Here is a 13,793-nt window from a genome sequence, read left to right as displayed (position 1 = left end):
TTTTTGCAGAAGGCATTTCTTGGAGAGGGAAGACAGACACTTAAAAGAAATATGCCACTTCCAGAAAAGACCTGGTCGTATTTCCAATAGAACTGGAGTTTACTTTTTTTTTTAGCAGGTGTGGCATGCACAGACCACAATATTGCATAGGCAAGTATATATTTAAGTAGACATGTCACAGAATTTAGTGCACAAAATTAATCCTTACAGACAAAGAATTCTGCCTTTTTTTTTTTTTGCTTAGTAATGGCTTGAATAATAATATTTCAACTTGAAGTGAACATGCAACTATTTTTCAAAAAAGCATGCTCCTTGCAAACAGTTTGTAATTTCCAGTCCTTTTAAATAGTCAGAGGGAACTTTCTGCTCTGATCTGTTAAGTAAATATAAATCTTGTTATCCAAGTTCAGTAATGAGAGTAAGGGGTCTATCCTTCTTCAATGCACTTGCATACATCTAACATTAATGAGATTTATGCATGCATATTAAGAGGAGAACAGATGCTTAATTAAACAAATAAGCCTTTAGTAGGCAGTCCGCATGATCATTTTAGTACAAAACACCCTTATTTTCTCTGGTTTTGTGTGACTATGAATGTAGCCAAGGAAGAATCATACAGTGGAGAAAAAGAAAAAGCGATACACATAAATTGACGTGTTTGTCTTTTTTTAGTTAAAAATACTTGACAAACTTGCGGTACAATTAATTGATTAGGTATCTCCTCTCCCTCATGCTCTTGTGCTCCTTAAAGGAAACAGGAGTTTTATTTACCAATTTACCTATTGAAAAGTGGAAGTTTTATTAGGCAAAAGGAAATCAAGGCCTCTAAATAACTCATCTTGCCCATTAACTGATGCTGTCTATCAAATACACAGGCATGATTCATCTCTGATAAATTTGCTATTGAGGAAAAAAAAGTAAAATAAACTTCAGCCTAATTAAATTATAATTTAATCTAGTCTTGTTTTTTTTTTTAATCTATCCATGTCCATACCGATTTCCAGCGTTGTACGTACATACATATAAATACATTAAAAAGTTATATACACTGCCTCTCTCCAGCAAATCACATCTCTATTATTTGCTCTTTCTTCATTATATTGCTAACTTTTCTTCTACGATGCTCAACTTCTCAGAGCAATGCAGAGCAGAAAAAAAAAAGATCTCAATAAGCTATCATAGTGATATACTTAATGGAAGTCAATATCTGTATATTATGCTATCTGCTCTGCAATACCATTACAGACTCAACAGTGCTGGTTGTAAAAAGTATCATTCTGAACACAAGACCTATAATAGTAATAATGAAAAAAGGGTCATTTCTGTCTTCCAACTGGAATGAAAAATTAAAATCACTAAGGCACTTAGCTCAAAGGAAAATTGGCAAATTAAGGGGACAAAAAATAAAATATTCATGGCTCATATTGTGAAATGGAAGGTAAATAATTTAAGATGAACTGTTATGTGGGAAAGTGCACTATTCCTGAAGAAGAAAAAGCAAATGTAACTAATATGCACATATATATTCCTGCTTCCTGTGCTTGCAGTATACATGCACAAATACACAAGTCATAGTTGACGTGCAATGTTTGCAAGACACAGACATTTTCTCAGCTGTACTAATTTTGAAAATAATTGCTAGTGAACTAGTGAAGTCAAGTTGACAAGAGTTGCCTTACATGAAGAACGTTGGTTTTTTTTTTAGTCCTGAATCCAGCCTAGAAATAAAGACTGAATGAGAGGGAGTTCTCCCACTGCACTCCAGTTGAGCAAAACTCTTTATTCTGAGTTACCAATTACACACTTGTTCTTAGATTTTTATACCATAAAAAAATTATGACTTCAGCCTACTGGTCTCTGCCTAGGGGAGCTACCTATTAAAATTGCCATTGGTGTGGTTGCAGTCCATTAGCTAACTTACCTTCATACCCATAAAGCTGAAAGGGCTGACCAGAATTTTTACAATCACTATCTGGATAATGTACGGAGAGAGCCATAGACTCCTGTTTATTATACGCCAGGACTGTAACAACTGCTATGGGATTAGGATACAGAGCAGCACCATACAGCAGAGGTCACATTTCCCTGGTGATTTAAAGGTTCAGCCTTTCTCCAACTTCATTTAGAACCTTACACAAAGCATACCTTTGTTAGGAAAGAATATTTTGATAGTATTTCAAAGAATGGCAATTAAATAACTATAGATCACAAATTTAAAATCTAGAGTTCATCACCTAGCAAACTGAGGAATAGTTTAGTTATTTATTTATTAACCTCTTGCTTAGATCAGCTTTGCATTCCTGGTGTTAAGTGATAATGCATCAGCATTATATAATTATAGTATATATTATATATATATGATTATATATATTATATATATAATATATAGTAAGTGCTCAGCATCAGGGATTTCTAAAACCCTGCACCAAGGGGTTAATTAATCCTTCCAAACAGCCTACAGAGTCACCTCACAAGACTTTTGACAGTTCTAAACCAATGACATTGTGCACTACCTTTATTCAAAGGCACAAACATGCTGTTTTACTATAGCATTACTCATGAAAATACAAAACACCTTCAAAAAGAAGTACAGAGAAGCTCATCTGAGGTCCAGCAGACTCACCATGCCCTGAAAGAATCAGTCATCTCAATGTAAGAAAAGGGATGAACCAAGAATTGAATGTGGTATTGCGTAATCTTGCCGCTGCTTTGTATCTGCATAGGACTGAGTATTATTTCTGTTCCGAAAGAGTTTCAGCATAGATGTTTTTTCCTGAGACTGCAGTATACATTTAGTCCCAGCTCCAATAATGAAAGCATTTAATGTAGTTGTTTTCTTGATATACAATATCAATTTGCCCTCTGTTGTCTAGCAGTGGGTTATTTAGCAAGCTATGACGGTGCAATGTGCCAGAAAACACCAAAAGTAAAATATAATGCTCACTTAGCCAATGTTACATACAGTTAACAGAGTCAACTAATGTTGTTCTTTGGACAAATATGCACATCCGGTACTCAGGCAGGCAATATATGCATCAGAACCAGCCAAACAAGAAAACACAAACACTGCGCATTATGTGCCACAGCAAAATAGTAGTTTGGATTATAGAGACTTAACTAATCAGTAATAATGAGTGTCATCAGCATTTCAGATCTCCAGTATATTAACCTACTTTGCTCCAAGTACCACAGTCATTAAAATGCTGCAGCCAAGAGTTCCAGTTAAATATGAGTAAAACAACAGGACTTTTGAAAAAACAGTGATTACAAAAATAAAAGCATGATTTCTTGATGGTCTCCCTGAATCACAGTCACCTAAATAAAGCTTCAATCCAGGAAAAGCTTAGCAGGAAAGCAATCATTCTTTCTTTTTTTTTTTTTTGTATGTGTAAAAAAAGACCAGGAACTACAAGTAAATAGCAGCTGAGCAACAGATGAGGCACTAAGCGAAATCTGTTAGCAACTGCTAACAGCTTTGCTATTTTCTGTTGTTAAATTAAAAAAAAAGTAAAAACCCAATGCAGTAGCAATTCCAATATGTTCAAAAATCTCAGATGCAAAAGACTAAAGCTCAATGCTTCTTGTACTACAGATAAATACTCAAGTTTGTTTTTAATATCTTGAAATGCTTTCTTATTGATTATAAGGCAGAAACAAGCCAATTCATATGGACGTACTATCAAGATAAAACTTGTTATACATACGACCCAGCAAGTACAGCACCAAAACCCCACCATAGGCAAGTGTGACACTTCCAGCAGCTGCTTTAGCCTCAAATTCTGCTTTTCTTTGTCCTTTACACCTGATCCCTAGTCATTCGCCAGAACGTGCACGTGTCTTCATTAACACTGAGCTTTCTGGCAAGATCTCGGAAATATTTTCATTGTCCTTCTGGTCCTGGAGCTTTCACCACAGACAATCATTTCCTACTTAACCCAATATTGACATGAGTTCAGCAAGTCTGTGTTCCCGTTTGGATGCATCTATACAGCACAGCAGAATTATGCAGGCATAGATGAAATAGCTCTGAACAAAGCATCCCACAAAATATAAACAGTATGAATGTATCACTGTGGGGTTCCAGCTCTCGGTAGGATCAATTAGTTACATGGCTGCAGTCGCTGGACCAGTTAAAAAAATTCATGGCATGGCCCGGTCCCAGGCAGATATATCCTCTTCCCACTCCTGCCACTTGCTTTCTTAACGTCTTTACTCTTGGGTCTTTCTCTCAGTTTTACAGGTGCTGTGTTCCTTGTTACTCATTTTGGTGGTCTCCCACATGGGGGACCACAGTGCAACTACCACCATAAATACAAAAGACACACTACAGATATCATTGTCCACCCAGCTTTCTGCTTCCTTATGGCATGTGCATTTCTAATGCCTCTCATGGCAGGATCCCCTTCCAATTTAAACTCAGCATGTCAAAAACTGAGCTCATTTCTGTTTCTAAATACTTCCCTCTACTTCTTTCTCTTAAGCTACCAAGAATTAGTAGTCACCTTGCCTGCTGCAGAAGCTCACAACTTTGTCTTCTTCAACTTCTCCCTTTCCTTCCACAGATGTTCTACCAATAAAACATGCCAGTTTCATCTCCACAATGTCATAAAAAATCTGGCTGTTTCTTTCCATCCATGCTGCTAAAATACTCGATCATTCAAAGCTTCTTACTGCAGTCTCTTCCTCCCTAGCCCTTCTGACACACTCTCCTCACTCTTCACATCAAACTCCAGTCTGAAAAATACCTCTTAAATCTAGTACTTAGTCAGTATTTGACCCCTTCTAGGTTGCCCCATTACTTTCCTATTATTGCTTTTAAAACCATTCGGATTAATTATTTTTGTTTTTCAAGTTGTCCACAGCAATTCCTCCCTGAGAAAATACCAGCCCAGTTTTGCTCATCTTGAGGACATATGGTCCCCAATTCTTTTGTAAACACACTGCTTGCTCTTGTTCAGTCTTTAGAGGTCATCAGCCTTCTTTCACTTTTATCATGGCTGGGATTCCCTTGGACTCACACCTTCTCAGGAAAGAATTTCTTTTCCAGAACAATTTTATAAATTCTAGGAAGAAACATTGAGGACACAGAACATCTAAAAACTTCCCAGCTGAACTGTTAGCTCTTACAAACAACTCCTCTGTTCATCATAACCTGTTGCTTCCATTTTTGTGGCTTTATAGAGATTTTCAATGGTGTGGGATAGAAATTCCCATTCTGTACTACCATACAGATAAATAAGTATTATTAACAATTACTGTCCGCTGGGAAGACTATTAATCTGTATAAAAAGCCAGCATATGAAAAGATGTATAAAGCTCATGTACAACCAAAATGTGAAATATATTCTGAAAAAAAGGCAATACTAAGAATAGTAACTTATTGTTCCCAGCTTTGCATATTGTTCATTATCAGATTTTTGTCAACTGCAATCGCTTGTTTTGGATTCTGATGTCATGCCACGTTCTTTCTGGCTTAGGCATCACACCCCCATAAGTAAGACTTCTTTGCACTTCAAATTTCAAATCTGCCAGTGATACATGAAACAGAATATTTATGCTTTTGTCATACCTCTGTGTCACTCCCCTCCTCTTCCAACAGCCCCATTCACGCCAAAGAGTTAAAAAGAAGAATGAAAATAGACAAAAAGCTTAAGATACACAAGAGAGTTGTTGAAGTCACCCTCCTAATTATTCAGTGTTTTGACTACTGTTCCATGTTAAGCCCTATTTCTTCAAACAGTATGAACACAAATGCACGTGCAATGCGCAGGTGTGAGTATGTGCCTCCTCAGCATTCCTGAAGAGCCCCATTTGAATGCAGACTGGTATACCCACGCACCTTCATCTTACGAACACTTAATAACTGCTGAAATCATGCAAATTTGGCACATAAGCATCCCTGTATATTTTTTACAATCTCTCTACAGTGTTCTAAAGTTGATAGGACAATTTTGAGGATTCCTATTGATGATACATGGAACAAAGTCAGCTAAAACCTTCCATATCAATATAACACAAGTCATTTCACTCCAGAGGACATACCAGCAGAAAGCTGCAATGCAAGTTCATATAACACTATCTTAATGAGTATCATTGTAAGTGAACGATCTTGCAGCCGAATTTCTTAGATTACTATTTAAATGCATCTTTGCCAAGCAATGATCGTGGCTTTTGTATGTATCTGGCTTGTCTACAATCTGGCATGCAAAGAAACCGTTAGCTTTAGGAGGCTATTGGTGTAAGTGGTCAGTGCCGTAAGTAACCACATGGTCATAAAGTCTAATCTCCTCCAAATGATCATTACATTTCATTCACATATCCTATATTAATTGCAAAGATCTACTTAAATGGAAACACTTTAATTCTCAATAGAGTAAACAGGTACCAGAGGCAGGGGTGATAGAAACCAGAGTGCCTACAGCACCAAAGGCTCCAGCAATAACAAGGAAATGGCCTGAAGAACATCGTCTAATCTCTGTTGATTCCAGAGATGCAAAACCAACTGATAGCCACAGAAGAAATCCAAAAGCTTGCATGCTGGGCAGGGAGGACTGTGAGCTTTTGACCACTGCAGGCAATGGCTGAAGCTGAGAAGCAAAGATTTTATCATGGCTAGGGGTTTTCAACAACTGCAAATGTTACTACACTGTTTACAGTAACATGAGCAATCCCGCTCTCCCCAAAGCTTGTGAAGGATGCAGATAAGCAAGGGGAGAGAAGGCGAAGGTCTGAGAGTGGGAGTGGGTCATGTATTACTCAGAAATATTCCCCACAAAGCCTCCCACTGACACACGCTTGTTTTTAGCCTGAAACCTTGAATCTTTTCTGACATATGGGAATGAATTTCAAAGGCACAAAAAGACATTTTGTCTGCCAAATGTCTTCTGCCTCAGCTACAAGTTTGGTGTAAAAGTATAAACTGCTTTCTTTTTAAATAACATAAACATTATTTTGAGTCCAAGTGAAATAATTTTTCCACTACTTTATGAGAGTATCAGTTGTTTCCTATGTTATAATGAGAATAGATGGCTGTTTTGCTTTTTAAAATACCGTACCTCAACATGACACCAAAACCTTTCTTTTTTTTCTTTTCTGGATCTTCATTTTCTTCCTTCCTTTTCTTCTCTTTGATTTTAGATTTGCCCTTTTCCTTCTTCTTCTCTTTCTCTCTATTTTTCTTGTCTTTTTTAGCTTTGGCTTCTGCATCTTCTATTTCAGGGTTCCCTGGAGGGGCAGATTCCATGTTCTGAGCTTCTTGACCAGAGTGAGAGCTCTTATCAGAGAAACCATCTGCACATGAAAAAGCAGCAGTGAGGATGGCTAGGGGCCACCAAAATGCACACACATGAAATACAGCATAAATGTCTACAAAGTGCTCAAATGACTCACAACACTTACTCATTTAATTGAATAATTTAAAAAGTAGATTAAACATAGCTAGTGAATTCAAGCAGATTTCTATTGTAAATTAAATACAGAGTTATTTTAATGACTTGTTTTCTAGTTATTATTCTTGATACAAAAATCCTGACATGCTAAAACACTACTCTATTTGAAATCTAGCTTGTTAACCTCCATCAGCTTGAGAAAACTGACATGCTGGGATGCAAACACTGAGAGCTTACTTCAACAAGAGATTCTGGCGACTGAGATAACAACCTACGTAACAAAACAATTTCATTCACTCCCTGGAATCTTTCTATTTTAATGGCTGAAAAAGAAATAGCTTAACTGTTCTGTCTGGTTGGAGAAGAACTGTGTTGTTTCTATTTGGGGGGCTCAGGATCCAAGCACAGTTTTACGCTTCACGCTAAAGAAGACGTATTTCCAGACTGGGGTCTATAAGCCCATGGTAACAGAATGAGCAGCAGGGTGCTATCAATACTCTCTGCCTTGTCTATAACAGGAAACAAATTTCCTGGTTGGAGAAGGGGGAATTGTAGACAGCTCTGTAAAACAAGCAAGATAATTTTTAATGTAATCTGAAGGCGGCAGCTGCTTCTTGAAGTTAAAAATTATAATTATTTAAGGATTGAGTTCTAAATCCTCCAACCCACCCCTGCCCCGAAGGAAATCAGTGAAAGACTTTACACTAAACCCAGTCAAGGTTGGATGGGGTACTGCAAAGGCAGCTATATTCAGTGGAAGCCATGAGCAGCTTTTAAAATGTGATCAACTTCAATTGGACTAAATCACTTGCTTATGTGCTTTATTGGGTTGGCCCTCAGCAGTACTAAGTGGAGGCTGCTCCCTCAGTAAGTGCCATTAGCAACATACCCTCTTCTCCATCTTCAGGTCCATCATAAGACTTGTCAATGGCAGCTCGGAAACTTTCATTACACCCCCGACCACGGACCACATGAGGCCTGGGTCTGTGAAAAGGGAGTTCGTTCTTCCTAACTTCAGCCACAGCAGTCTGAAGACTCTCAAGAGAACTGGACTTCTTCAATCCCAGAGTAGGACCAAAATCTTTGCCAGAAGAATCTGAAAAACAAATAGTTAAGTTTTTATAATAAAACCACACAGAGAAATGAAACTAGTCAGACAGATACATTTAATTGTGTACTTTTTTACTTGGGCCCCTTTGAAATGAGTGTAATTTGTTCTAAAAATAACATCAAGTTAAACCCAGTTCAGTAGATACCCCCATTCAGACTTGGGAATGGCACATAATTTACAGACCTGACAACAGTGATGGGCAATAGCTTGCTCGTTCTGTGTCACTTTGAAGCCTCCACCAGTGATAAAGATGGGGTTGCTTCTTCCCCCTTGACAGCAATGTCCAACTGGACACTGCCAACAGTCTCAAAGAGAACATTATCCTTAGACTCAGAAAAAACAAACACTGCTACACAGTGAGAGTTTTTATTTTTAGAATGAGTCAGGTTGTATGCATGGCTGATATTTTCAAACACATTTCTCCTGTGAGAAGATATTATTAGTTCTCTCAGTCTTATCCAACTTTTTTCTTCAAGCTGAAACTGGTGCTATGATATCAACACACACACCAGGTTTTTCAAGAAACAAATATTTCCAGAAAAGTACAGCTTAACATAAATGATGTTGCTGCCGCTTTCCTTGTTTACAGGCATAAGAAAGCACTTCATACAAAAAAAGAGCAAATACCTTACGAAGTCTCCTAAACCTTTCCTCTCTTTGAATGCTTGACTGTCTGACCTTAGAAAGGCTTTATCTTGTGGCAGCATTAATATTAATTAGCATTAATATAATGATAGTAGAATAGGTAAAGAAAAAGTTCAACGAATATGTGCATACCAATCAATGAAGAAATTCACAGCTTAATTTAAAAGCTTTTGTAGTATCTTCTTCGTTTTTATATGGCAGAACAATAAATGTGACGTACAGACACTGAGGAAGAGACTTTGCCTTGCAATATGTCTTCTGTCTTTGAGAACACAAATGCTTTTGTGTTCAACTTTTAAGTGATACTAACATGAGCAACAGGAGAATATAAGAACAGAAAACCTTCACATATATGTCCATAGACTGTCAAGCCTGAAGAGATACGAGGATCACAAAAAAGACAGATATGTTAGTACTGTATGCTGTGATTTTAGCAATCCTCGAGTGTAGGTATTTCTTTGTGACCAGTGAATTCTTAAAAGGAAAAAAGCTAAGAGTTGGCACCAAATAGAAACTCATCAGTAGTGTTGACACAAAGCAATTTACACTTCCATTACCTGCAGACTGGTATGTAGCTGAAAATAAGGTGGGGGGTGTGGAGACAAACAAGTTTAAGGGAAGCCTGGTTGATGGTCACACAGTGTCACCTTCTTTTGTTTGCCAACTGCCATTCTGGAGACTACCATTATTGACAAATTAGCAAGTGCTAAAACGGAGTTAGAGCAACAACTTGCATACAACATAAAGGTGCTTAAATCACTAAAAAGTTGTGCATTAATAAGAGGCACTGCGGTGCCTATCTCAGGCTGAGAAGGAGCAAAACCAAGGGAAGCATAACCACTGTGAAAGCCACTCTGATCAGCAGAGAAAAAGCTTTCTTGTTTTTCAGTCAGCAAACAGCTTTGATGGGCTGCTTTTGCAGATGGGAGGGCAGCATGGTGGTCAATGTGGCAGAGCGTGGCAGGCTGCAGCGGCCCAGGGAAGGTGCAGCTCTCAGCCAGGCCGGGGCAGATGCCTGTGCTGAGGGCTGCTGGGGTGAAGGCCTGACATGGGCAATGGCTCCCACCTCTGCGGGCCGCAGGCACACAGCCCAGCCCCTGCCGAGCCTCGCAGGAGCGGTATCCACTGGGCAATGGTGTAACGGCGACTACAGCATCTGCAAGGAAGTGGACAGTGCTGTTGCTGCTAAGCACCACCGCTCGTACACAGGGATCTGCTGGCGGCCATGGCTCGGGGAGGCTGGGCAGCCAATGCCGATTTCCAGGCTGCTGCAGCTACCTGAAACAGCTGTGTCAAAAGGCAGCACAAAGGTTTATATACACAATGCAGTACAAGCTGTACTACATTAAATTAGTGCCGTAAGCTGTATTACCTGGAAAAAAAAAAAAGTCACCGGTTAAATGCCGGTTAGAGCCTGTCTTATATAAAGCAAAGCCAATTACTCAGACCGAGAGACTACTCTTAACATATGAAGGCCATTCCTAAGAAAATCCAAGCCAACACCTAAGGTTTGGAGTGACACACTCAAATGTTCCATGCAGCAGAAAACGAGCTGTCTGCTCAGCCTTGCGGCAGTTTGTCCGGCACACACTGCGACACAGTTTTTAGGTACCTGTTCACATACTATCTAGTTCGGTCTGGGTCACCAAGAGAAGCTTTTTAGTCCTTAAACATTTAGTCCTTTTTAGTCCTTAAACCTTAAACAATTGCATGGGAAACTCAGAGTTATTGGCAAAGTATGTTTCTTTCTGTATAAATAGTCTTTATTTTGCTATTTTGTCCTAACGTGAAAGTCCCCCTGAGGAATTAATTTTAGTAATAACTAGCAATAACTTCCTGGTTTTTGATATTTTAAAGAGAACACTTACAGTGACTTTCATGTAGTATTTTCAGTTTGCCGCTAAAAAGAGGAAAAAAGAAACTAAATGGAGCACTCTTTAGCTACCAAGTAAATTCAGAACACCACTACCTTGGAAAAATGAATTTTTTTTCTAACGTCCCCAAAAGAAAAGGAATTGGCTTATGGTCACTTCATTGCCTAACATAACCAAATGCGTTACCTTAAAGGACAGTATAAAATGGCAAAATTAACTGTATTTCTCCCTGACTGGCAAAGAAAATTAAATTTCATCTGTGATCTTCCTGTGTTCTACCATTTAAAAGGTGTTCTCATTTATTAAAAAATTTACTAAGAACCTTTAGGCACAGATTAGTGCTGAGCATTTAGTTGCGCCTTTCAAAGACTTAATAATTTAGCCTGAAATTTCACTGGCAACATTGGAAGTTTCTCACTATTACCGTGAGAATCGACCAGTGAAGAAGCATCTGAACCCAGGTGAAAAATAATATAATTTTTTCTTATTGATGACAATAGTAGCAATGCAACCTCATTAAGAAGGGAGTTAACATCCTTGGATAGTCTCACCAGGGTTTTCAATTAGAACTTCATATTTTTGCAATTCAGCTTTTGTTCCTTTCTTCTTTCATTGTAAGGCTGCAGCAATCACGTATTAGTGCACAACTGAAGATACAGGAGCTGAGGAGCTTCCCTAAGCAGGGATACCAGTCCCCTTGCTTTCACAGCCAGCATCTATTACCGGATGCTTTACAGAGAAATACGCAAGGCTCTGTAACCAACAAGTACCAGGTCCCAAGCAGGGAAATTTCCTTCCCCTGTCCCCCCCCCCAGTACTTTTCTCCATTTCTGCAGACCTTTAGGACTACCATAAGCCTGAAAACACGGATTTTCCTCATGGGTAAAAAACCCCTCAAACCAACAAATAAACAACAAAAAACCCCTCTTGTCTTTTACAAGTTATTAACAGGCGCTTCTGGGGGTGTGTGGTGTATGTATATGTGTGTGTACACATCTTGCCCTATCCAGATTTTGAATACAAAAACATAGTTTGACAATGAGAAATTTAATTGTTCACTGCGTAAAAATGTTTCTTATGGATTTTAAATTCATAAGCCCTCATTTTACTGCTCCTTGTAGTACAATGATAAAAAGTCATCTGAAGCATCCACTTTATTTTTATTTTTTTATAAACGGTGAATTACCTTATGCATCTCTACTGAATTTATGAGAGAAAACAACAACTGACATCAGTACTTGCCTACAACTGGCTGAAACTGAGTTGCCGGTTCCTAGATGATACCTGTAACTGATCATCCTTTAATGGAAAGATGTTATTACACCTACCTTTATTTTCTGCTCAATGCCAACATGGCTACCACAGGTTTTTTTTTCTTAATGTATCAGTAAAAGCAAATGTGCTTTTTGTTCTTTTATTACTAGTAGTAGTAGTAGTTTCATGTATTTCCAGCTTTCTCTTTTTCCCACATCTGCACATTCCTTTCTTATTGTATGGCCCAGCAGAAGGAAACATGCCAAAAGCAAGATATCAGTCATGAAAATCAAAGGGAAACAAATGACACAGCGCTGTGGGCAATGCAAGCCACCCCAAAGGCACGTGTAGAGAAAGTGGAATTGAAGAGAAGCCATGAATCTCTGCCACTCTAAATGAAATACAACTCCTAAGACACCCTAAACATTTTATATATTTATCACTAATTTTACTTTCTAGATAATGATTCTTGTTGAAAACTGAAACTATATGAATATCCCTAAAGGAGAATATTTAGAGGAACATATTTGTGTGAGCTAGACTAATTTACTATTTACATTTTGAAAGACATAGTGAGGTAGAAAACAGTTATGAAGAAAAAAAAACGGGAAAGTGTCACTGAGACTGAGAAACTAGAATAAACACAAAGTTGTAATAGATTATAAATAGACTGGATCTGTATTTACTAGAGCCCAAAACACACACATTCCTGTTTCTACTGCATTGCACATGGTGGAGGTGCTTGTGTTACTAGCAATGAGAAAGTGGTTATGAAACCAATGAGTCTTCTACCCCGTGGGTACTGGGATGCTGGAAATAGTACGTGAGAGCTTTCAGCAGGCAAACTGTTTGTTCATGAAACACCAAGGAGACTTCTTTTGTGGCAGGACTCAGAGTGAGATATGTCAACAGCTTCTCAGGAAGCAGTTAGAGCGCAGTGCCTGTTCTGCCTGGGACATACACCTTGGGTGACATTCATAATGCCCAACTGAGCCTCACTGAACTCGGGCCTACCCCACCTTACTTACCTAACTGCTCACTCTATAGTTTTACTCTAAAGGAATTAGGGTACGTTCAAAATATCTTTTGATACATGTATGTTCCAATGATTTTCAAAATACAATCAATTCACAGATCACATATATGTTTGGTTTTTTTAATGTATTGCTAACACTACATTGCCCCTGCAGAGATGAGGATAGCAAGCACGGTTTCAGAAACACTCCAACTTTTGCCCAGGAAGGAAAAAGCAGGATTTCTGTTGTACAGAATCAAATGATATAGGTATCAGGCTCGTAAAATAGGACCCTCAGCAAAATTTAGTCAAAATCAATTCCCTTCTGTAAGGAAACCTTTTGCATAAGAATGAACCAGATCTGTTATCCAAGTGAAAGATGTCCAAAGATACAAAAGGCAAGGCACAGCCAGTAAGACCTGACTACTTTACTCTCCCCTTAGCTCCTTTTCAAAATTTACCTCTAAATAAATTGGTGTAAAAAGTGAAAACTGTGAGTGTTTCTT

At 38.4% G+C, this 13,793-nt stretch overlaps 1 protein-coding gene across 1 annotated transcript in view; it reads right to left on the bottom strand.

Moving 5' to 3' along the window:
• The window catches only part of PARD3B (par-3 family cell polarity regulator beta), a gene marked incomplete at its 5' end in the record, with an annotated part of 298,721 nt that overhangs the window by 139,553 nt on the left and 145,375 nt on the right, over positions 1-13,793 (bottom strand). The window contains 2 exons of the mRNA XM_082483978.1: positions 7,056-7,290; positions 8,278-8,484. Of these exons, the coding sequence (XP_082340104.1) occupies positions 7,056-7,290; positions 8,278-8,484 (442 nt within the window). The remainder of the gene's footprint in view (positions 1-7,055; positions 7,291-8,277; positions 8,485-13,793) is intronic.

The sequence above is a fragment of the Vanellus vanellus genome (assembly GCF_965231255.1).
Source record: "Vanellus vanellus genome assembly, chromosome: 5".
In the NCBI taxonomy this organism is placed as follows: Eukaryota; Metazoa; Chordata; class Aves; order Charadriiformes; family Charadriidae; genus Vanellus; species Vanellus vanellus.
Note: the sequence above shows the minus strand (reverse complement) of the source record. Positions and strands in the feature narration are given on the sequence as shown.